This window comes from Mustela putorius, unplaced genomic scaffold (assembly GCF_011764305.1).
Source record: "Mustela putorius furo isolate JIRA1106 unplaced genomic scaffold, ASM1176430v1.1 tig00000874_pilon_pilon_pilon, whole genome shotgun sequence".
Classification (NCBI taxonomy): Eukaryota; Metazoa; Chordata; class Mammalia; order Carnivora; family Mustelidae; genus Mustela; species Mustela putorius.
The window spans coordinates 8,417,491-8,441,766 of NW_025421505.1; the positions used below are offsets into that span (position 1 = coordinate 8,417,491).

The following is a 24,276-nucleotide window of genomic DNA, read 5'->3' on the forward strand; positions in this document are numbered from 1 at the left end:
ATTTTGTGTATATGAATCCTGTATGTATGTAAGCTACTTAATACAAATAACCTTTGTAAACATTTGGGGTCTGAGAATTTTAAAAAGAATCCCTTCCACCAATATTCAGGTTTCCTCTCAAAGTCCACTTCCCTGCCCATGCCAAAACAGTACCCCTGTTGGCTCTGTCATCTTCAGCTTCATTTTCCTCACTGCAGTCAGCAGTATCAGAAATTATTCTGTTTACTTACTGGTTTCCCTGTTGGAAGAAAGCCCTTTGAGTTAAGATAGCCCTTTGTGTCTACTTAACTAATTTCTCTACAGTGCCTAGAATGAGTTGTGGCACAGAGATGATAATGTTTAGTGAGTATGGTCTGGGAATTTAGAGTGGTTGGGCACTGCTGGAGAGTTGGCGTGGAAAGGCAGAGGGTGGGGGTAGAGAGAGTGGATCTAGGTCACAACTTAGGGTCTTGCTAAAGAGCCCAAGTCTATAGGGGCTGGAGTGCCTCTAAAGGAGTTTAGACTGTTAGGTTAAAAAGGATAGAACTAGATTGGGGGGGGGTCGGGATACATGAGATCTGGTTGTCTTTTTTTTTAAGATTTTATTTATTTATTTGACAGATAGAGATCACAAGTAGGCAGAGAAGCAGGCAGAGAGAGAGAGGAGGAGGAAGCAGGCTCCATGTTGAGCAGAGAGCCCAATGTGGGGCTCGATCCCAGGACCCTGGGATCATGACCAGGGTCATGCTTTAACCCACTGAGCCACCCAGACGCCCCTGTATGAAATCTATTAAGGAGAATATCTCACAAATGTGTGCAAGAGTTCAGGTGAGAGCTGATGAGGGCCAGAATGGGAATGGAAGGTCTGAGTTTCAGAGATGTTTAGAAGAGAAGCTGATCAGTTGATTAGGGAATAAGGATTTTATTTTTATTATTTTTAAAATTTTATTCATTTATTAGAGAGAACACAAGCAGGGCGAGCTACATAATAATAACTATCTTAGTGAGTATGAAGTGGTATCTCATTGTGGTTTTGATTTGTATTTCCCTAGTGACTAATGATGCTTAGCATCTTACTTTTCTTCTTCTCTCTCTCTCTCTCTCTTTTTTAAAAAAGGGCTTCATGCCCAGTGTGGGGCTTGAACTCATGACCCTGAGATCAAGAGTCACATGCTCTACTGACGGAGACAGCCAGGCACCCCTAGCATCTTTCAGTCTTAACAATACCAAGTCTTTAAACCATGAATAGGAGATGTCTTTATTTATTTAGATCTTTTTCACTTTTAGCAATACTTTGTAGTTTTTGGTGTATACGTCTTGCATCTCCCCAGTCACATTTATTCCTAAATATTTTTATTCTTTTTAATGCCATTATAAATGGAATTTTTATCTTTTTTTTTTTAAGATTTTATTTATTTATTTGACAGAGAAAGAGATCACAAGCAGGCAGAGAGGCAGGCAGAGGGAGAGGGAGAAGCAGGCTCCCCGCTGAGCAGAGAGCCCGATGTGGGGCTCTATCCCAGGATCCTGGGATCATGACCGAGCCGAAGGCAGAGGCTCAACCCACTGAGCCACCCGGGCGCCCCTGGAATTTTTATTTTAACGTCTTTATGAATTGCTCATTGCTAATGCTTAGAAATGGATGCTTTATCCTGCATTTTTGCCTAGTTCTTTTATTGGCTGTAACGGTTTGTGTGTGTGTGTTGATTCTGTACTAGTTTCTGTATATATGATCGTATAATCTATAGATAAAGGTAGTTTTGCTCCTTCTTTCCACTTTGGAGACCTTTTTCTTTTTCTTGCCTACTTGCTGTGGCTAGAGCTTCTTATATGAAATTGAACAGAAGTGGTAAAAGTAGGCATCCTTCTCTTGTTCCTGATCGTATGGGGGAATTCTTTCAGTCTTTCACCATTGAATATATTAGCTGTGGGTTTCTCATGAATACCCTTTATCATGTTAAGGAAGTTCCTTTCTGTTCTTAGTTTGCTGGATGTGCAATAAATAATTTTTTAGCATATGTCACAAATAGTACACAGGACATTCTTGCACTAGAAGAAGAAAATCCATTGTTTATCTGATTTTCAGATCTAAGTGTGCAGTTTTTATTTTTATTTGCTAAATTGGCAACATAAGAAAAATTCAGTAGCAAGGCAAGATTTTTTGAGTGGGCTGTTTAGGGCAGAAGAGACTTAACATGTTGAGGAAAGGGTCTAGTAGTCAGAGATAAGTTGAGCATTCAGGAGAGAGGCAAGATCAGATGCAGTAAGGTCCAGTAGTTGGGTTTATACATGAAGAACATGGCTGCTTCGCTTGGGTTCCTGTAGAATTTTGCAGACCCTGCTATTAAGGTGATAAGTAAATGGTATTAGAATGCTTTGTTCATAAGAGACCCATCTGTGCCTTGATTTGAGCCTGTGAGTTTCTTAAAAGTAGAAGTTGTGTCTGCCTGTGCCTAGCAGAGTGCCTTGCGCATATTAAGCCATTGAAGGTTGCTCCAAGCATATAGGACTGCAAGCTTTTTCTGGGTGCACCCCTGTGTCCTGGTCTTCTGTGCACCTCTCACTGGTGGATCACTGTGTGGGATGTGCTTGGACAGCTGTCTTTCATTTTAACCAGCTCTGAGAAAAATGAATACAAGTCACATTTTTTTCATGGATGGACAAGTAACTCAATTTAGAAATTATAAGAAGTATTGTACTTCTTTAAAAGCTGAAGTGCCCAATTTATAAAATTGCTCAGTGCGTTGGTATTCCACCCACTCTTTGAGGTTAAATGCTTTTCTCTTATTTGACAGGTAATCTTTCTTCCCTTTTTTCTCCTGTAACCTGTTTGAGCCTAGTCTTTAAAATATGTGTATCTGCCAGAATTACTTTCCATTACATTTTCGTGTGACTCAAAGATCAGGTTGTGTAACTCAGCTATGGCATCTTCTTTTTAGGCCAAAGGAAGATGGATGCTCAGGTGTTCAGAAAGTGTCATGGTCACCTTATTCTCTTCTGCATCATTTCTCTGTACTTCCCTACCCCCATGTTCTGAGTCCTTAACCACTAAAAGGTTTACTTAGCTGCTTCAAGCTCCAAGGAAGTGCAGATAGAAACCTTCCAGATAGGATGACCAACTTGTCCCAGTTTGCCTGTAACTTTTCTGGTATTAACACAGAAAGTTCCACATTCTGGAAAAACTGTCGGTCCTGGATTGACCATGTGGTCAATCACCCAACTCCTGGATCCCTTCTCAGCCCTTCCCTTGCATTCCCTTATTCAGCCTGAATACTGGGAAGCAGAGGAGAAAAGTCTGTCTCCATCTGGCCATCCAGTCCTATAGGAACTGTCAGCTGCCAGAAATACTCTTACTCACCTTCATTCCTCTCTGGTGTCATCCTGCAACTCCAGGAACCCAGTCCAATTGTTTAACTACTTACATGTACTTTTAACACACAAAAGGGGAAAACGGGTAGCCCACCACTCTGATGTTGCATATTTTGAGTTTCTGCATGGCCACCATTACTTCCCAAACTTAACATGTGTACATATTCCTAGATAAAGATTTTTAAAAAAGATTTGTTTATTATGTTTATTTGAGAGTGTGGGCAAGGGGGATAGGGGCAATGGGAGAGGGAGAGAGAGTCTCAAGGAGACTCCCAGCTGAGCATAGAGCCTCACGTGGGGCTTGATCCCAGGACCCTGAGATCATGATCTGAGCTGAAATCAAGAGTCAGATGCCCAACCGACTGAGTGTACTTAGGTATGCCACCCCCTTAGATATAAAAAAAAATTTTTTTTAAGATTTTATTTATTTATTTGGCAGAGAAAGATCACAAGTAGGCAGAGAGGCAGGCATAGAGGGAGAGGGGGAAGCAGGCTCCCTGCTGAACAGGGAGCCCAATGTGGAGCTCAATCCCAGGACCCTGAGATCATGACCTAAGCTGAAGGCAGAGGCTTTAACCCACTGAGCCACCCAGGTGCCCCGATACAAATTTTTGACAGGTGTGTGATCATAATACTTTTGATATTTTGTGCCTATCTATCCATCTATCTATCTGTATATACACATACATACTTCTGCAGTTTTTGTACCTAGTCATATTTATCATTTAAGTGGCAGGTACACCAAGAATAAATATGTCATTCAAGTGTTTCTTCCAGTGTGGGTAGTGAGATACACTGGACCCTTGAGTTGACCCTGGGCCTAGTTTTTGCCTTATATCTAGGTAAAGAACTTGAAGACTTCTGTGGTAATAGAGTAGTTGGATTTGGCTGGGTCAGTGGGTAGAGTATGTGACTCTTAATATTGGGGTTGTAAGTTTGAACCCCACATTGGGTGTAGAGATTACTTTAAAATCTTTAAAATAAAAGGCTTCTTAGAGGGCAGTACCAGGATTCTTGTGATGGAACTGTTCTCCATTTTGACTGTGGTAGTGATTAATTACATGAATCTATACATGTGATAACATTACATAGAACCAAATCCACAGACACGTGTGCATGAATACATGTAAACTGGGGAAATTGAATAAGATCATGGAGTGTATTGTTACCAGCTTCCTGCCAGTGACACACTATACAGTAGCTGTGCAGGGTGTTATCATTGGGGGAGACTGCTTAAAGGGTCCATGAGATCTCTGTATTGTGTCTTACACTGCATGTGAATCTGCTGTGATCCTAAAATAAAAAGTTTAATTAAAATCTTTAGAAGCAAAAGGTTTTTTTAGGGCACCTTGCTGGCTGGGTTGTTGAAGAATGCGACTCTTGATCTTAGGGTCATGAGTTTGAGCCCCACACTGGGTGTAGTTTACTTAAAACAAAACAAAACAAAAAAAATCCACCTTTTTTTTTTTTTAAATTACTTCCTTGAAGGTAGCTTTGAAATTTTTGTGAGACAGTAATATGTTATACGTAGTTCATTTCCCTCCTTCCTCCTCTTTAAGGATACCTCTCCCTCAAAAAGAAAAAAATTAAAGGAAGAAAAAGCCCAGGGAGAAATTGAGATTGCTAGTGTATTTCTTAGTAGTTGTACTTTGATGCCTTCAGGAAGCCATTTGCAAAGATAGCCCCTCATGTACAAAAAAAGATAGCAGGAACCCCTTGAAGGGTGAATTGCCTCTAAGTGGTTCAGAATTGATTTGTCATCTAGGAGCTTAATGGCAGGTTTTTCATTAGTGTCATTTCTTTGTCTGGTTAGAAGCCTTCTATGACTTCCTTCTGACCAGTAGCTTTCAAACTTTTTTTTTTTTTTTTTAATCATAGTCCTTTGTAAGAAATGCCGTTTATACCAAAACCCAGACTGATGATGCTGGCTCAGTTGGTGGAGCATGAGATTCTTGATTTGGGGGCTGTGAGTTTGAACCCCATGTCAGGCGTAGAGATTACTTAACTCAGAATAATAGATAGATAATAGATAGAAAAGAAAAAAAAAGAAAAGAAAAAGGAAGGAAGGAAGGAAGAAATATAGTTTCAATTATATATTTCAAAAGTTTCACGAAACACTGCCCATCTTCATGTATGGTGCACTCTGACTCTGTTCTTAATTTAAAAAAACAAACAGACTCACTCTGGTTATGCCTCAGTAATGTGAGTTCTTGATTCTTGATCTGCAATTTGGGAGAAAAACACTACCTCAGACCACAGGTAGTCTTAAGCTCCTTGGCGTAACATCCAAGGCCCTCCCCATCTGTATCTGTTTCCAGCCCTGCGTCATCCTGTTCTAAGAAGCTAAGTGGTATATTCAGCATTTCCTAAACCAGCCTCACTGTCCCATTTCTATGCCTTGACTGTTACTGGTCCGCATCCCTAGTGTCTTCCCTATTCCTGTTCTTGCCTCCTTACTCCCATAGTCAAGTACATACTGTCCATCATACCATTATTAGGAAGTTTCTGTCCCATTTCAGAGCTGTCCATGATGTCAGGCATACATCTTCATTGTCTCCATTTCAAACATTACTCCTGTGAATTCTTCCCTGAATTTTTGGGGACCAAATACCTTTGGAAAGTGTTTTTGCATTTTTTTTCACCAAGAGCCAAAATAAGAAATTTTATATTGGACCTAGAATATAATTTGTTATATGTATTTGTGTATAGCAAACAAAAGTTTCATACAATAGAGGTGCCTGGCTGGTTTAGTCAGTGGAGCATGCAACTCAGTCTTGGGGTTGTGAGTTCAAGCCCCATGTTGGGTGTAGAGATTACTTAGAATAAAATCCTTAAAAAAAGTTTCATGAAATAATGTCCATATTATGTGCATTTTGACATTTTATCTTCTTTTTCAATTAATGTTTCTTTTTTTCAACCCATAACTTTATTTCAAAACTACAGATTGAAAACATTCACCTAGGCTGTCCTTCCCTACTCTGAATGTCATTTGCAGAAAGCTCTGTTTCAAACTTTTATATTCTGTAGTCACTGTTGGAAGGAAGTCCATTGTGCCTCAAGACGAGGACAGGACCATTTCATCCATATTTTCTTTTTTTTTTTTTCTTCTTTCCACAAGAAGACTTATAGAGAATATTTATTACAGCATTTTTTTCACAGTAAAAAAATTACAAACAACATACTAGGGCAATTGAAAAATACACTATTTTAGTCCTGCAATTGAATACTATGAAGAAGTTAAAATGAATAAACTAGATATCCACATTTCAACATGGAAAGCCTTAGAATAATAATGCTGAATGGAAAAGCCAGTTGTGAGATGGATGTGCATAGAATATAATATCATTAAGGTACATTAAAAATACGTAAGACCACTGCATACTGTTTATAGATACACCTGTACCAATACTGATTCAAATAAGAGACCAACTTCGGATAGAGTTTGCCTCTTGGTGAAAAAGGAAAAGAAATAGGATTAGTGATGGGTTTTATTTGTATCTTTTCAATTTTGTTCTTAACACTGAAATGAGAAGCAGCATGGCAAAATGTTTATATCTGCTAAAGCTACATGGTGGGTATTAAGAGTGTTTACTATATTCTTTACCTTTTTTTTGTTTTGTTTTTTAAGATTTTATTTATTTGACAGACAGAGATCACAGGTAGGCAGAGAAGCAGGCAGAGAGAGAGAAGGGGAAGCAGACTCCTTGCTGAGCAGAGAGCCCGATGTGGGGCTCGATCCCAGGACCTTGGGATCATGATCCTGGGATCGTGACCTGAGCCGAAGGCAGAGGCTTCAACCCACTGAGCCACCCAGGCGCCCCTATATTCTTTACCTTTTTATCTGAAATACTTTAAGAAAGGAAAAAAAAAATTTCTGTAATGAAAATTGACTTGGGGGCGCCTGAGTGGCTCAGTGGGTTAAAGCCTCTGCTTTCGGCTCAGGTCATGATCCCAGGGTCCTGGGATGGAGCCCCATGTTGGGCTCTCTGCTCAGCGGGGAGCCTGCTTCCCTTCCTCTCTCTCTGCCTGCCCCTGCCTACTTGTGATCTCTCTCTGTCAAATAAATAAAATCTTAAAAAAAAAAAGAGACAATTGACTTGTTACCTGCTTATAAACCTGTATTATCTTGCTGTCTTAGAATGCCTCCATTATCTGGCTCCAGGCTACTTCTCTGAACTGCAGAGCAATTGAGGCGTGATCTGTGGCCCTCAATTTATACTCAGACCCAGTCCCTCTTGTTCTTATATGCCAACTTTGGGAAAGGAGACTCTCATTTGTAAGTATTTAACGGAGTAAATGTATAAGTAAATACTTTAAGTATTTCCAAGAGTTCAGGTAACATGGCAGTTTCCCAGGCAGGGCTGAGGAGAGTCTTCCTGGGTGAAGCTGTTCAGATTTTCATATGTGGAGCTGAGCCATTCTTTTTTTCTGGATTAAGCATCAAGGCAGGAGGCAGTTGACCTTAAAAGATCAGGGGTGTTGGAACTAGAGAGGTGATAAGATCACATGAAGACCTCGATGGCAGCCAACCTCCTGTAGAATCCTGCAGTTTGGACATCACGATTAGCCAAATAAACAGATACTATCTTTTGTAAGATGTTTTCAGAAGGCTTTGCCACTCTTCTTCCATGCACAGTCATTTTTTCCAGTTGGATTTCCAGTTGTTTAAGTTGTTTCCATTGCTTCCCCACCATTCTTCTTCTTATTAATAGGTTTTTAGGGGTGCCTGGCTGGCTTAGTCGGTAGAGCATGTGACTTTTGATCTTGGGGTTGTGAATTAGAGCCCCACATTGGGTATGGAGATTACTTTAAAAAAAAGGTTAAAAAAAAAGAAAAAGGATTTAAGGGGTGCCTGGATAGCTCAGTTGGTTAAGCAACTGCCTTTGGCTCAGGTCGTGGTGTTGGGGTCCTGGGATCGAGCCGCACATCGGGCTCCCTGCTCAGAGCAGAGTCTGCTTTTCCCTCTGGCCCACCCCATGGTTGTGCTCTTTCTCGCTCTCAAATAAATAAGTCAAATCTTTTATTTATTTATTTTTTTTTTTTTTTTTTTTTTTTTTTTTTTTTTTTTTTTTTTAAAGATTTTATTTATTTATTTGACAGAGAGAAATCACAAGTAGACAGAGAGGCAGGCAGAGAGAGAGAGAGGGAAGCAGGCTCCCTGCCGAGCAGAGAGCCCGATGCGGGACTCGATCCCAGGACCCTGAGATCATGACCTGAGCCGAAGGCAGTGGCTTAACCCACTGAGCCACCCAGGCGCCCCTATTTATTTATTTTTTTAAAGATTTGACTTATTTATTTGACAGAGATCGCAAGTAGGCAGAGAGGCAGGCAGAGAAAGAGGAAGGGAAGCAGGCTCCCTGCTGAGCAGAGAGCCTGATGCGGGGCTCGATCCCAGGATCCTGGAATCATGACCTGAGCTGAAGGCAGAGGCTTCAACCCACTGAGCCACCCAGGCTCCCCTAAGTAAAATCTTTTTTATAAAAAGGATTTAAAATGAAAAAAAAAAAAATAGGATTTATTTTTTTAGAGTGGTTTTAGGTTTACAAGATGTTCAACAGATAATATGTAGAGTTCCTGTGTACCTCCTCTTGTTTGTATACTGTTTCTTCAATTACTAACGTCTTGCATTAGTGTGTTACATTTTTTATATTTGGTGAGCCAATATCTGTACATTATTATTAACTAAACTTCATGAAAATTAAGGGTCACTGTGTTCTGTGGTTCTCTGGATTTTGATAAATGCCTAATGTCATGTATCTACCATTACAGTATCATACAGAATATTTTCATCACCTGACCATTTCACTTTTATCTCTGTATTCCAGTGTCTAGCACAGGGCTTATAAATGTTATATGAATGTGCAATGATATCTCATCTAAAATTAGATATGAGCAATCAAATTCAGTAGAATTTGAAAAACATTTAAAGAACAATCTGCTGCAACCAAATAGAGCCTATCCTAGGAATGAAAGGATGGTTTAAAATTAGAAAAATGTGCTATCTCTCATTAGTCTGTCAGATAATAAAAATAATAAAACTCAGTATATAGAGGAAATCAGAATTGAAAGCTTATCCCTGATTTTCAGAAAACTCTGGAAATTAGAATGCTTTATTAACATAAAAAGAATATTTCAATCAGCATTATTTCAAAGCTGATACACTAGAAGGATTTTCTAATGGTACAAAACAAGCCTGGTAGCTCTGTTATTATTTCATGTAATTCTGGAAGTTCTTACTAATGAAGGTGGGAGACAAAAGGGTCACCGTTTTGAGAAAGGGGTTGTCATTATTATTGAGACTGTAGGAAACCACTGCCCCCCATAAACTGAAAATCTGTTAAAATCAATTGTTTTAATAAGATAGCTGAACATATAATAGATATCCAAGTGAAAAAGTTTCCTCTATATAGCAGAACTGGTTAGAATAATTAATGAGATAAAAGAATTCTATTACTAAATAGGCACCTTAACAAGAAACATGGAGGACCCCTTAAGAAAAATATTCAAGGGGTGCCTGGGTGGCTCAGATGGTTAAGTATTTGCCTCCGCCCTGGTGCTGATCCCAGAGTCCTAGGATCAAGGCCTGTGTCAGGCTTCCTGCTCAGTGCAGAGCCTGCTTCTCCCTCTCTCTCTGCCATTCCTTCTGCTTGTGCTGTCCAGCTCTGTCTCTCTGTCAAATAAATAAAATCTTTTAAAAAGAAAAAAAGTCAAAATTATACTAAGACAAAAATTGACTTAAGATTTTTTTAAAGATTTTATTTATTTGAGAGAACATGAACGGTGGGGCAGGGGGTAGGGGCAGGTTTACTCTATTAATTTTGCTCTCTTAATTGTACTCTGTCTTGTTCCATAATGATTTTAAGTTTCAAAGTATATGTACATGATGACATAAAAATAACTGAAGGATTCAGGCAAGGAAATCTAGAGGGATGGGCCACAGATTTATTCTGAGCTTTCCAGCAGCCAAAATAGAGAAAGGATCATGATCAATTATATATATTTCATGTTTGTATCATAAAATATTGAGTTGATAGGAAAAAACAACTTTTCCTAGTACTGACACCAGAGAGAATTTTCTCATGGGTCTCAAAGAGAGGATACCACGCAGAGTAAAGAAGGATCATCTTGACAACCTAATAAAACAGCAGTCAGCTTCATAGAGGTGTTTCTTATGAAATTCCTTGCTCATGGGCCACACAGGAGTGAATAGTTGGTCAGGCTTTTGGTGGCGGGTTGAGGAGTGTGGTGATGGTTGTGTATGGATGTGAGGAAGGTCCCATACACTGCGCTGAGGTGGCACTGGGGAGGGGGCACATTATAGAGACCATAGTTATGATTCCTGGTTCATGTGTTGTGCTAATCTGGTGTCCTGTGAATTTTCACAGACAAGCCACCAAATTTTTATCAGCAAATTACATTTATTTTTGCTCCAGCTATGGGTCCACACTGCTAAGCAGTCTGTCTGATGGTGGTGTGGGATATGAATGCCCCAGCTACGGGGGAGCCAGGCAGGAAACGAGAGGTGCCGCTTAGGCTAGCATTACAGAGAATTTGCTGTGGATGGACTGAACAGTCTCTGTAAATATTCTCTCAAATTAGATTTTGATAAGTGCTGTGGAGAACAAGTAAACTATGGTCAGCTGTAGGTCCATACACTTTAATATTTGGCTAATGGCATTAACAGCCTCTTAGTTTGAGAAGCCTCATGAGGTAAGATGCTTGAATAGAGAGCTAGCTTGTCTAAAGATTTTCCTAGAAAAACAAGTTGAGGCTTGATCCAGTACATGGAAGGGGCTGTCAAGATCAAGGTTTCCAAATTTCTACATTGTAGAGGATAGCCACATTAATTTAGGTTTTGGGAGAATTGATTTTTTAAGAAATTAATGGTATGAAAGCCTGACTTAAGTAAGAGGGGAAAAAAAAAAACCCAAAGTTGCAAAGTATCCATATAAGTTCCTGGTAAGGGGCTCTTGGGTTAAGCATCGGTCAGTTAAGCATCCGACTCTGGCTTTTGGCTCCAGTCATGACTTAATGGGTCATTGGATTGAGCCCCATGTCGGGCTCCATGCTTCAGGGTGGAGGGGTGGTCCACCCTCAGTGGGGAGTGTGCTTGAAGATTCTCTCCCTCTGCCTGTCCCTCTGCTTGCATGCATACATACACACACTCTCTCTCTCAAATAAATAAATCTTAAAAAAAAAAAAAAAAAAAAAGTTCCTGGGGCACCTGGGTGGCTCAGTGGTCAAGTGTCTGCCTTTGGCTTGGGTCATGATCCCGGGGTCCTGGGATTGGGCCCTGCATCAGGCTCCCTATTTAGTGGGAGGCCTGCTTCTCCCTCTCCCACTCTCCCTGCCTGTGTTCCTTCTCTCGCTGTCTCTCTCTCTCTGTGTCAAATAAATAAAATATTAAAAAAAAAAAAAAAGTTCCTGGTAAATCCTTCCAGGAAAATGATGTCCAAGTAGATAGTAACCAGCGTGGTTTAGAAGGTTTAGAAGCTGGGCTTCACTTCTCTTTAAGCCACAGTGTTTTCATCTGCAAACTAAGGACATTAGTATCCACTTGAGGGCTAACCAGTTAGTAAGGTTAGAACTGAGGGCGTCCTCTAAGCCATTTTATGTATGTGCCTTTCTAGCCAGAATTGTATTTTGCTACTAGAGGGTCCTTGTCTCATGACTCACTAGGAGTTGTTTGTGTTGGCTGAGACCCAGTGCAGAAAAAACCTTGTAAATTGTCCTACAGATTGTAGGGACAGTCAGAGTCTCCCCTCTCAGGTGTCTGAAGTGGGATTTTTTAAGTTATGAGGTAGCTGAAGTTTGGAGGCCCTATTTGCCCTCATTCTGGTCACCTCTCCAGTCCGACCACGGGAGCAGGTATCGGGTGATAGCTGAGCCAGTGTTAAAGGCAAAGGGCAGGGTAGTCCCGAGGGTAGTCACTTCTGGGCAACTTCCTTTCACAGTGCCATTTACGACTGAGTTGGTCCTTAGATAGTTTTGAAGACTTTTCCATTTGCCTTCATACTCACAAATAAGCCCTTCGTCATGGCTTCCAGAGCACCCCCTGCCCGGCTTGTTCTGGTCCTGGCATTTAAGTTCTCAGAGAAATGAATTTCATGATATGTAGAATAAATGAAAGTTAGAAGCCCACAGTATGAAGCGTCCCAAGAAGATAACAAGGAGATAGAAAGAAAGGAAAAGGTTAGTGAAATCATTGCCTCCCATTGGGAAATCAGGTCAACACTTCAGGGAGCTGACAGTGTTTCTTTGGATTTGTTTTTGTCTCTGAAAGACGGAGAGAGAAAAGGCTTAAGAAGTGGACAGTGGGGTGGTGGTGATTATAGACGAGGGGCTCATCTCAACCACCTCCCCGAATTTTGATGTAATAATGCAGTTTCTGTCTCTTTGCTTGTTCTTAGCAAAGCCCTGTCCCATCAGGACAAAGCTGGGAGGAGGATGACCTACAGCGGTTGCTGACCTCACCATCTGCTCAGGGTCTGCCCAGCCCTGCACTTGCACATGTGTTATGTCACCTTCTGTGTCACTGTCATCTTTTCCTTTGACCCTTTGGGCTGGCTTTTCCAGAAGTGTTTTCTTTCCTTGGTCAGGGCTTTATATTCATTTTACTACTTCTATATTCAATTAAAGTCAATGACTTAATTGTACATTGAAAACAAAACCGAAAAACTTAACAAGAAGCCACTGCCCTAATAGGGCAGGAGAGTTGAGGGCAGTGCTACTCTGAATGCACTCTGGTTTCCTGGCCAAGTGGGGGCACATTTAGGGACTCTGAGAATATTTGCAGGCATAGTTCCACATACACTCATTTTTGAGTTGTGGAGAACAAGACAGGTGTCAGAAGCTGGAGACATTGTTAACACAGTCCTCCCTGGGGAAAAATAAGTTGATTCCATGTTGATAAACATGTTGATTCCATGCAAGATTCTAGTTTTATCTGAGAGAAAGTGGGAGTGAGAGAGATCACAGAGAGGGGGATGTAGATTTCCCGCTGAGCAGGGAACCCGGAGTGGGGCTTGATATCAGGACCCTGAGATCATGACCTGAGTCAAAGGCACGTGCTGTTCATGGTAATACAGACCCCAGATGATGGCCCTGTCCCTGTTGGGCTAACAGTTTTTGTTGTCTTGTCTGCCAGATAGAAAAACATAGAATGCCTGGCTGGCCTCATCCAGGGAGTTCAGAGCCATTGGCAAGGCCTGCCGCTAGAAGGGCTATTTCTAGTGGCTTCCCTGCTTCTGCACAAAGAGTACCAAAGGCTATTGGACATTGATCTTTGTTTTTCTTCCAGTTTCATTGAGCTATTGACATATTACATTGAGTAAGTTTAAGATGTATCACATAATGATTTCAGTATTTGTGTATAATACAAAATACAATAGTAAGTTTAGTTAACAATCATTACCTCATGCAGGTAAAAGTTACAGCTTTTGTTCTTTTGATGAGAACTTTTAAAGTCTCCTCTCAGCTGCCTTCAAATACACAGTGAAGTGTTGTTAACTATAGTCACCATGCTATACATTTCCTCCTCAGAACTTGTAACTTGTAACTAACATGTTAGTACTTTTTGACCACCTTCATCCATTCTCCCCTATCCTGGACATTAGTCATTAAATTGCTGTTTGGGTTAGATGTCCTTTTTTTTTTCTTTTTTGCCACTTTTTTTTTTTTTTTTTTTTTTAAGATTGCTACACAGAGAGAGAGAGAGATCACAAGCAGGCAGAGAGGCAGGTAGAGAGAAGGGGAAGCAGGCTCCCTGCTGAGCAGAGAGCCCAGTGCGGGGCTTGATCCCAGGACCCTGGGATCAGGACCTGAGCCGAAGGCAGAGGCTTAACCCATTGAGCCACCCAGGTGCTCCGGGTGAGATGTGCTTTTAAGGTGCTTTCCAAGTCTAAGATTTTCTGTTTCTCAGTGGTGGTGTTTCAGACTCTTCTAATTGTTTTCATTTTAATAAGAAGATAAAAGTACAGTAACAGGTGTTAAATGACAAAGATGCCTACCACTATGACTATTTTCTGTGACCTGTTCCGTTTGGAACCCTCTGGCTGAGTAGTTCTCTTCTCTTTGCTCTGCCACTTTTGACCCTCTCTTTCCTGTGGGGAGCCCCTTGCAGAGCTGACAGTCCCTTGCCTCCACAGGGTCCAGCTGTCAGTCTTGGCCAAGCTGCACAGGCTGCAAGAGACGGCTCCTCTCTGGGGTACCCTGGCCGGCTCAGTCGGTGGAGCGTGGGACTCTTGATCTCAGGGTTGTGAGTTCGAACCCTGGGGTAGAGTTTACTTAGATAAATAAAACCTAAAAAAAAAAAAAAAGAAAAAAAGGCTCCTCTGCAATTTTTCGGTAACTCATTCTTCCCTAGCATCATATGTATGATGTGATTAGACCATGATTGCGTGCGTGGAAGTCCTTGTTACCCTGTTTGGTTCTCTTCCCTTAGGAATCAACTCCTTAAAGTTTAGAATTGAACTTTAACTTGTCTAATACCAAGTTTTGTTTTTTATTGAAGGCTGTTTCTGATGCTTGGAAGCTACCCTTTCAGCCACAAAGATGGTCATCAATCTTTGCCTCCCACAGTTCAGACCAAGAATTTATTGCAACAAGGTAAACAAAACAAGTATGCACATAAGTATAAGATGGGCTGCTTTTCTTGTTTTTCCCCATTCCTACCTTGTGTATGTGGACTTGATTTAGGCGTCGTGGCAACCTTCTCTTTTTCAGATCCCACCAGGTGATACTTAGGTAAGCATGGGTCAGGCTGCCCCTCTAGAGTCATACAACACTGTTAGAAGGTGAGCTGTGGGTCATTTTTCTGGAGGGTCATGTTCATTGTGCTCCTCCCTCTGATGATAAATTTTAATCCTGCTCAAAGTCCTAGTGAAGGTAGAGAGCTACTGTCTCTCCCCTGCCGTTCTTCCCACTTACTTCTCACACGAGAAAAAATGGCTTGTATTTGTTATTTGGATTCCTTCTTTATTACCTGAATTAAGCTGCTTCCCCTTTTGTACAAAGGCGGTATCTTTCCACAGCCCAGAACAAGGTGTAAGGATACTGCAAGGGGAAATTTGAACCCTCCCTTAATTTGGACCTTCTGCACACAGCGTACTATTTCAGGTTCCCAGACTGTGAAACTGATTTCTTCCAACAGAGATACAGGTCCCCCCACCCCCGCCCCCGCCCTTCCCTGCTATCTGAGAAGAACATTCCTATGAAACCTTTCATAAGCTGAAATGGCATATGATGAAGAGTATCCCCTGCTTTCCAGAAGTTCACTTTAGGCCACTTTGATTTTACAAAAGACCTATGTTAGTGTAATAATGACTTTTTTTTTTTTGTAAAAGCAAAAAGTCTCTGAATTCTGGATTTCTTTTGGTTAGCAAAAACAGGTATTAATGTAGGTCTTTATAAAAGCAAAGTGGTGTGATGTGAACTTTCAGATGCCCAGGGTTGGGGGTGGGGTATCTGTATCTTAAAATCTCTACCAGTTATAACAAATACTAGAAATTTAAGATGGGAGAAAGTTACCCATACTCCCACCCCCATAGCATATTCACTTTTCTGGATTTCCCACAGTATTGTGGTCCTTATTTCTGAACACACATTTTTTTAACCAAGTTCCAACAATCACAGATGTACCAGAAGATTGTTTATTGTGTCTTGCTAGGGAAACTGTTATAATTGGTAGAGTCCAAATGCAAAATTAAGAACTTTAATGAATATCTTTGTTTTCCCATAAGACACTATGGTTTCATCCTCTTAAATTAAAAAGAAAAAAAAACCTACTAGTTTATCTGCTCTTTTATTTTGAAGGGATTTTTGGTTGGGTTGAACAGTTCTGTTGCTTGGGTTTTTTTTTTTTTTTTTTTTTTTTTTTAAGATTCCTCCTATTTATTTGTCAGAGACAGAGAGGGAACACAAGCAGGGGAAGTAGGAGAGGAAGAAGCAGGCTTCCCACAGAGCAGAGAGCCCAATGCAGGTCTTGATCCCAGGCCAGTGGGTTCATGACCCAACCCAAAGGCAGAGGCTTAACGACTAAGCCACCCAGGCATTCCAGTTGTTCGTATTTTTTAAGGATGGGCTGTACTTGGGAACAAATTGCCCTTGGCCTTTGACCTGACTTTGAATGCATCCTCCTCCACCCCCCAAAAGACAGGAGAATTTGGTGTAATAGAGGCCATTTTAAATGAGGAACTTAATATTTTCTTTAAATAATTTTCTTAGAAGTGGTAAGTTCTTGAAAACTAGTTGTCTTTGTTTGGATCGCATCAAATGAATGCATTTCATGTTTGTCATTAACTCTAGATATCAGCTGATGGTTACGAAGTAGAAAATCTCATCTCTGAAGACCTCACAAAGAGAAGTCGTGGTTTTAGGACAGAATATTTCATTAAGCCACCAGTCTATGTGACAGTTTCCTTTCCCTTCAGTGTGGAAATCTGTAGGATTAACATAGACCTCGCGGTGGGGGGAGGCCAGAATGTCACAGGCCTGGAAATGTACACATCTGCCTCGTCCGGCAGAGCATCCTGGAATGCCCCTGAGTGCCGGACCCCGGGCCTGGCCGAGCCATCCATCCCAGACAAGGAGGCATTCACCTTGGTAGGCAAAGTCTTACTGAAAAACCAGAGCCAAGTGGTGTTTAGCCACAGGGGCTTCAAGGCCAGGCCACCTTTTGGCCCAATGGAAGCCACACTCCCCTCTCCTGCTGTCGTGACACAGGAGCTCTGGAATAAAGGGGGCCTTTCTCTTAGCCACGTGGCCCATCTCAAGATCTGTATCACCCACGTGACAGGCAGCGGTATCCCTTGCATTAGACGATTAGAAGTGTGGGGCCAGCCGGCTAAAACCTGCTCTCAGGAGGTGATAGACAGCATCATGCTGCTGGCCTCTGAGAGTCTCCCTCAGGACCTGGCTCTGCAGGCCCCAGCCTTGCCCATGGAGAGTGACTGTGATCCTGGAGGCCTGTCTGAGGGCCAGCAGGCCCCCTCTAGCCTGCAGGAGCTCGCTGAGGTGATCCGGGATGTGCCCGAGGAGTTCCTGGATCCCATCACCCTGGAGATCATGCCTTGCCCCATGCTGCTGCCCTCAGGCAAGGTCATTGACCAGAGCACGCTGGAGAAGTGTAACCTCAGCGAAGCCGTGTGGGGCCGCGTGCCCAGCGACCCTTTCACAGGGGTAGCCTTTACCCCACATTCTCAGCCCCTGCCTCACCCCTCCCTGAAGGCCCGGATCGACCATTTTCTGCTCCAGCACTCCATCCCTGGCTGCCATCTGCTCGGGAGAGCACAGACTGCATTGGCGGTGACACCGTCTTCCATTGCTCTGCCCTCTCGGAAGAGGAGGATGGAGCAGGCCGAACGCACCCCAGACGGGAGCCTCGGTATCAACACTTCCTGTTTTTCTACCACAAGCCTTCTGGTCTCACCCACTACCTCAGAGCACACTGCTAAGAAAATGAAAGCTGCCAGTGAGCTGGGCCTGACACACATGGACTGCTCCACAGGTACTCCGCATTCTACATCCATGTCCATGGTCATCCCCGTGCTTCCCAGGTGACGCTTGGCACCGTCACCCTGTGTTTTCTGCTTTGCCACCTTAAATTCGCCCCACACATACTGACGTAAAACACCGCGCATGTGTGACCTCATAGCTTCTCTGGTCAGGAGTCTGGGCGTGGTTTGGCAGGGACACCTGCTTCAGGGTCTTCCGCAGCCACGGTCATAGTGTGTGCAAACAAGATGGAAGTCACAGTCTTGTATAACCCAGTCGACATCCTATCATGTTTGCTATATTCTGTTAGAGACGAGTCACAAAGGCCAGCCCACACTGCAGTGGAGGGGGTACCGGGGTACCCAAGGCAGGAGTATCTGGAGGCGGGTCTCATTGGGAACCATTTCAGACACTCTCCCACACCACTGGTTCCAGTTTTGTTCAGTGGTGTTTTTTTTTGTTTATTTGTTTGTTTTTATTCAATGTTTGTAACTGAAGATTTGTGGTAGAATTTTGTCTATTGCCTTTTCAGTGTCAATGGAGAGGATGCTACGATTTTTCATCCTGAGCTCTTTTAATGTGAAAAAATACATTAATAGGCTTCTGAATATTGAGCCAGTATTACATTCCTGGAAGAGACTCCATTTGGTCATGCTTCTTTTCATGTTCAGCTTGGATCTGTTTGCTAGTGTTTTTTATTTTGGATAATTTGGACTCTCGTGTATGTGTGTATGTATGCATGGGCACATGCCAACTTTGGTTGTGTTTTGTTATAAAAGATTTATTTGCTCCATATGAAGAATTAAGAAAATTTCCTTTACTAAACTTTAGAACACTATAATAGTATCAGGATCATTTACTCTTATGTATATCTGGTAGAGTTGGCCCGTGACTGTCCATGCCACCTGCTTTTTAAGGTAGTAGCTCTTTGACACTTTCTTTTTCCTTATGAAAATTAGTCTGTTTAGATTTTATCGTTCTTCTAATTTCCTCTATTATAAAAACACTAGGTAAATAGCATGCTTAAAAGGTTATATCTGGTTTTGAGTATAAGTTTTAGTTAACATGACTCTCAGAAACTCCTGGAAGAATTTGAGGTACAGCAGGGTAAGACAAGGAAAGATCCTTAGACCCTGATGTCTCTGAGGTCTCTGGTGGTGTTGGCCTTGACAGATTTTTTGGGGACATAGGACAGTGCAGACCCATGCTTTAGGGCCCCAAGCAAGTCCTACAAACTGTAGACAGTCTTCCACTCCCTGCTGTAGGGTGGTGTTGTGAACCCTGCTACCAGGTGGGTCTCTGGGTTCTTTCTTGGACAGCTGTGCCCCTCCCCCGGTGTCTTCACCCTCAACCCACTGGTGGGCTTTCTGTGGACCACACCGAGAGGGTGTGGGCAGAGTGAGGTCTCTGTTATTCTGCTTGGTAATGACCACTTTGCTTTACCCAGCAGGAGGGAGAGAACACGAGCGCCCAGAGGTGCAAGCCAGTGACCCTGCGGAGTGGCGGGGGCCTCAGAAGGGAGGAGACGAGGAAAGGCTGCTGGTGAAGGAGTGGACAGGGAGCAGGGGCACAAAGCTGGGCCTTTGCCCAGTCATTTCCTTGGCCTGCAAGACCTACAGAAAGTAGGGTGCAGTTCCACAGGAGAGCCACCAGGTGGCCCGGGCTTGGCCTGCAGTTTGTCTGGGAAGAGGAAAGCTAGAGCAGAGCCCAGGAACCATGGAAAGCTGGGTGGGGCTTTACCTGCTGGTATTCGGTCATCACAGTCCACTAGCAGACATTGCTGGGGGAAGAGGGGAAGTGCTTCACATTTGTGTCCATTTGAAGCTGGAAGTGCCGTTTGAGTAGTCAGTCCTTCACGGACTTATGGTTGCTCTTCTCTTTTGCTGAACCTCTCTTTGGATATTGTGGTCTGTGCATCTCTTGTCAGGTCCAGTGTCCCATGAGCAGAAGCTGTCACAAAGCTTGGAAGTTGCCTTGACGTCGACCCTTGGCTCCATGCCCTCCTTCACAGCTCGTCTGACCAGGGGGCAGCTCCAGCACCTGGGCACAAGAGAAAGCAGCACCTCCTGGAGGCCAGGCTCCTGCTCGGGTAACCAAGGCCCCATCTATCTCCTGGGAGCCCTGGGACGGGAGTCTGGGCCTTGCCTCTGGGGCTCTGCCAACCGCCATGCCTGGCCTCCTCAACCCTGGCACCTGGGCTCACGGAGACCCTGGTCTCCTTCCTTTTCCAGGGGGAGTTGAGGGGTTCCTGTGAAGTGTAACTCTTCACAAGAAAGGCTTTCTTTGGTTAAGTCTTAGTAATTCTATGGTCTTAGGGCTTGGCAGCTCTGTGGTGTTTCATGTTTGTCCTTCTATGTTTAGTTTTCATATCTAGTCTGTCTCCCATCTGACACCTGGGTGGATTATTTCATGTAACTGTGGGGGGAGTTTGGGACTGTCCTCTTCGTCCCTTCCTGTCAACATTTTCCCTGGTGTTTCGGCAAAGAACTTGGGCGGCTTACTGAGCCAGTTTTTGCCTACCCTGAATCTGGGACCACATTAGATAGATTCAGCTAGGATATAAAGTGAGAGAATCTGCTGGAATGCTGGGACAGTTTTTATGGGATGAAGGCTGAGGAAGCTCATGATAAGGTGGACACTCAGTTCCTGTTGCCCATCCATAGCTGGGCCATTCTCTTGTCTGGATCCTGGGCCATCTTACCTCTTCTGCTTCTCATCCCCACCCCTCTTATCTCTCTGATTATGTTTCCATCTTGTCCAGGTGACGAGTGGTTTCCATGAACTTCAGACCCAGTGGCCGCTCACCCTCTCAGCAGTGTCTAATGTGGCCAGCCAGCCCCGCCTTCCCAAAACGCCTTCTCTCTTGGCCTTCAGATGGTACACTCTTTTTCTCCCTTTTCCACCATCCCTTTGAAGTTTCCACTGCTGGCTCTTCCGCCTCTTCCAGACTTTGGTCCTGGACCCTCTTCTCTGTCCTCTCTGTCATCACAGCAAGAGCCCATCGGCCGGTGACTGCCCTTGCTCACCTGTAGCCCCTTCTCCTTGGAGCTCAAACCCCAGCCTCCCTGACAGCTGCCTGGCCCCTCCCCATGAGAAACTCATGGATATTTCTTGGGTTAAATTCTAACTCAGAACTGCAAACACCCTCCAGAGCTCTCCCTGCACCTGCCATAACCCCAGTGCTGATAAAGAGCAGCCTCGGGGTGCCTGGGTGGCTCAGTGGGTTAAGGCCTCTGCCTTCAGCTCAGGTCGTGATCTCAGGTCCTGGGATCCAGCCCTGCATCAGATTCTCTGCTCGGCAGGGAGCCTACTTCCTCCTCTTTCTCTGCCTGCCTCTCTGCCTGCTTGTGATCTCTCTCTGTCAAATAAATAAAATCTTAAAAAAAAAAAAGAGCAGATTCTTCTGCCCTTTGATCAGGTCTGTAATACGGACATCATCATTGGTTTCCTTCAACATTCTTGATACTCATTCATCCTCAAGTCTTGTTGGTACTCCTCCGGGTGAGCCTCAGAGCCCTGTTCTCTGCTGCCCTCTGGCCCCGGCGCCTGTGCTGTGCCCCCCCACCCCCTGCAGCAGCCCTGCGGCTCCCTGGCAGCCACCCTTGCCTGTTGCTCCCAGGGGGCAGAGGGGTCTTCGTGTGCTGTCAGCCAGCTTGTGACACTGTACTTCTTAGACGTCTCTCAGGGCAACCAGTTGAATCTGGAATCATCCTGCTGCCTGTAAAGTCCTGTGTGCCCCAGCCTGCCCCCCACTGCAGTCTCACCTGAAGCCAGTCTCATACATCACACCTCTGGGTCCTGTCTTTCTTTTGTGGACCAGCTATTCTCTTGGTTTGGTTTGGTTCTGGACCAGCCATTCTTTGTACTTCCTATCCATTTCTCTGCATGGCTAGTCCCTTTTCTTCCCCCAAGAGGCCCCCCTGGCCTTCTCTAGAGGGGTGTGGACTGAGGCACCCTCCTGAGGGAAGCTGGGAAAGAGAGCGCCTGCAGCGCAGGAAGGGGATTGGCAGCTCAGAGGGGAACTGCCAGGCTGAAGAGAAGCAGATGCCAGGCCCAGCGGGCAGTTCCGCTACAGACAGACCTCAGCCCTATCCCTCTGGTTCCCCCCTTCCTCCCGGGACCTGGGTGGCCTTGCTTTACCTGACCCCTTTCTGCTTTTTACTTGTCTTGTGGCCTCTTGCCTCTTAGTTTTGTTGTCAAGATGAGCTGTGCCCCACTCTGACCTTGGCAGCCTGTCCCAGTGGAAAGTAAATCCTGCTCAGAGACCGGGAGGGAGGGCTCGGTGTGACCTGCCTGCCCTCAGAAGCCAGTTCTTTCTTGAGCACTTATTGGAGCACCAAGATTTAATCATTGAGGGGAGGCCTCCCAGGTTCCCAGGCTCCCCAAGACCCTGTCCTCCCAGATCAGTTCGAAGTGGCCCCGGGAGGGATAAAGCCTATGCTGCAGCAGGGGTGGAGGGTGAGGAAGCTTCTTGTTCCACTCCAGGCATCTGCCTGGCCATTGGGATGGAGCCTGACCCAGGGGGCAGGGGGCGCCTTTCCCTAACCTTGGCCTCTTTTCCTCCCTAATTTACCAGAGCAGCCTGGGAGCGTCCCAGGCCCCGAGTGCGCCTCCTGCAAAAGAGTGTTTTCTCCCTACTTCAAAAAGGAGCCAGTGTACCAGCTTCCCTGTGGCCACCTCCTATGCCGGCCGTGCCTGGGTGAGAAGCAGCGCTCCCTGCCCATGGCCTGCACAGCCTGCCAGCAACCATTTGCCAGCCAGGACGTGCTGCGGGTCCACTTCTGAGTGATCAGCCTCAGCCTGAGAAGACCCACCGAGGGGAGTCACTGAGGGAATGGGGTCAAGAATCCCTGAGGTCTGGCCAGGTCCCAAGCACAGAGGGGCCCTTTCTTCCCCAGGGGCTTTCCCTTTGTCTCCTTCCACAGTGTAGCACCCAGGCCAGGGCCAGAGTGCAGGGAAGGAGGGGGCACTCTTCTCCTGCTCAAGTGGCAATAGGATAACAAAGCCATAGTTTGGGCTGGGAGGGATGGGGGACCTATCCCTGCCTTCCTGAGCCTCCCTGTCACCCCCCCACCCCCGCCAGAGCCCAGGGGCTGTGAGAGTCAGCCGGGGCTCCCCACATTGCCCGCACACACACCCCGGCCCTGCAGGGTGGGTGTGAGTGGAGCACAACAGACCGTGGCTCAGGATCTCGAAGATAGCCTCTGCTTTTGGTGTCACCCGGGAGTGCTCGGTGGCGGGGGTCTCAGTGAATGACTCAGCCCCCGACTGGCAGACCACTCCGAGCCTTAATAAAGCAATGGTTGACGTCTGTCCACTGTGGGCTTCCTCCTGACAAAGTGCCTATCTATTGTCATACGTCTGTCCCCCACCGGCACCCACACAAAGTGAGGCTGTCACAGGGCAGCCTCGAGCCGTCATGGCAACCCAGTCAGGCTGCAATTCAGGTCCGTAGCCTGAAGGGATGAGAAGTCACGTTTCCAGATGCATCTGACGTGTGAGGGTTTGCACATGGGTGTGGGAGCGAGTGGGGAGGCTGGGCACCCACTGAGCTGCATTCAGCCCAGCTGGCAGTTCTGCCCTCTGAGGCCGATGGAGCTTTGCCACACAGGGCCCTTGTCAGGAGAAGTACTTGAACAAGTAAGCTGCGTTCTTTTCATGCAGAGTTTAGTTTGTGGAGTCCCAGGGTAATCTGTACTCCTACAACTGTTGACTGCGTGGAAGGTTCTAGTCCCTGCAAGAACATCTGTGCGAAAGTGCACCAGGCACTTCCCCACTCCCCTGTGAGTCCGTGGGCAGGCTAAGGGGCCTCAAGCTGCCCCGAAATCCCAGCTGCCTGCTCTCTGCCCGCCCCCCTCACAGGCCTGCTGCCGCTTCTGCCCCAGGGCGGTGACAGGGAAGGAGGCAGAGCTATAGTCTTACACTGGCAGCTAATTAAAAATTCTGATTCTTGGACTCAAGTCCAGAGCCAGGAATTTAGAGATCTGGGGTAGGGGCTAGAGATTCCTAGGGGATTTGCGTGTCCCCAGAAGAAATTCCTTCCCTCTGCCGTCTTGTGGCCGTTCCCTTCACACAGCCTCACCTGAGACTTCAGGGTCTGCGCGGGTGGGCTTTCCTCTTAGCTAGCGAGGCTCCTGGGTGCTCTTTGACATTAAAGGTCTAAGCTATTCCAGATTCTTGCCTTACCCTCTTTGCCTCCTTGTATTGTAAGAAAAGCCCCACCCAGCATTTGTAGCAGAAGCTGTGCTAGGGGTGGGGCCATTCACGTCCTTAGCCCGCGGTGGCCTCAGGCAGGGTAGCAGCCCACTCAGCCCTCTGGAGCCCGTTCACCACTCAGGAATCCCCCTGGCAGGGGGGCATCCTGTCTGCCTCACCCCAGGGGCCAGAGGCCGCTGCTCCCCGCGCCCCCCCCCCGCCCGGTTCCTGCAGCAGGCA

At 45.1% G+C, this 24,276-nt stretch overlaps 1 protein-coding gene across 2 annotated transcripts in view; it reads left to right on the forward strand.

Moving 5' to 3' along the window:
* The window catches only part of UBOX5 (U-box domain containing 5), a 35,453-nt gene extending 12,295 nt beyond the window's left edge, over window positions 1-23,158 (forward strand). Inside the window, exons 2-5 of one of the 2 annotated variants that reach the window (XM_004772896.3) lie at window positions 14,861-14,955; window positions 16,654-17,854; window positions 19,769-19,930; window positions 22,418-23,158. In XM_004772896.3, coding sequence (XP_004772953.1) covers window positions 14,902-14,955; window positions 16,654-17,854; window positions 19,769-19,930; window positions 22,418-22,626 — 1,626 coding nt within the window. In that variant the 5' untranslated portion in view covers window positions 14,861-14,901 and the 3' untranslated portion in view covers window positions 22,627-23,158. The remainder of the gene's footprint in view (window positions 1-14,860; window positions 14,956-16,653; window positions 17,855-19,768; window positions 19,931-22,417) is intronic. The other variant, XM_004772897.3, reaches the window with a different exon arrangement.
* Window positions 23,159-24,276: the final 1,118 nt, after the last annotated feature.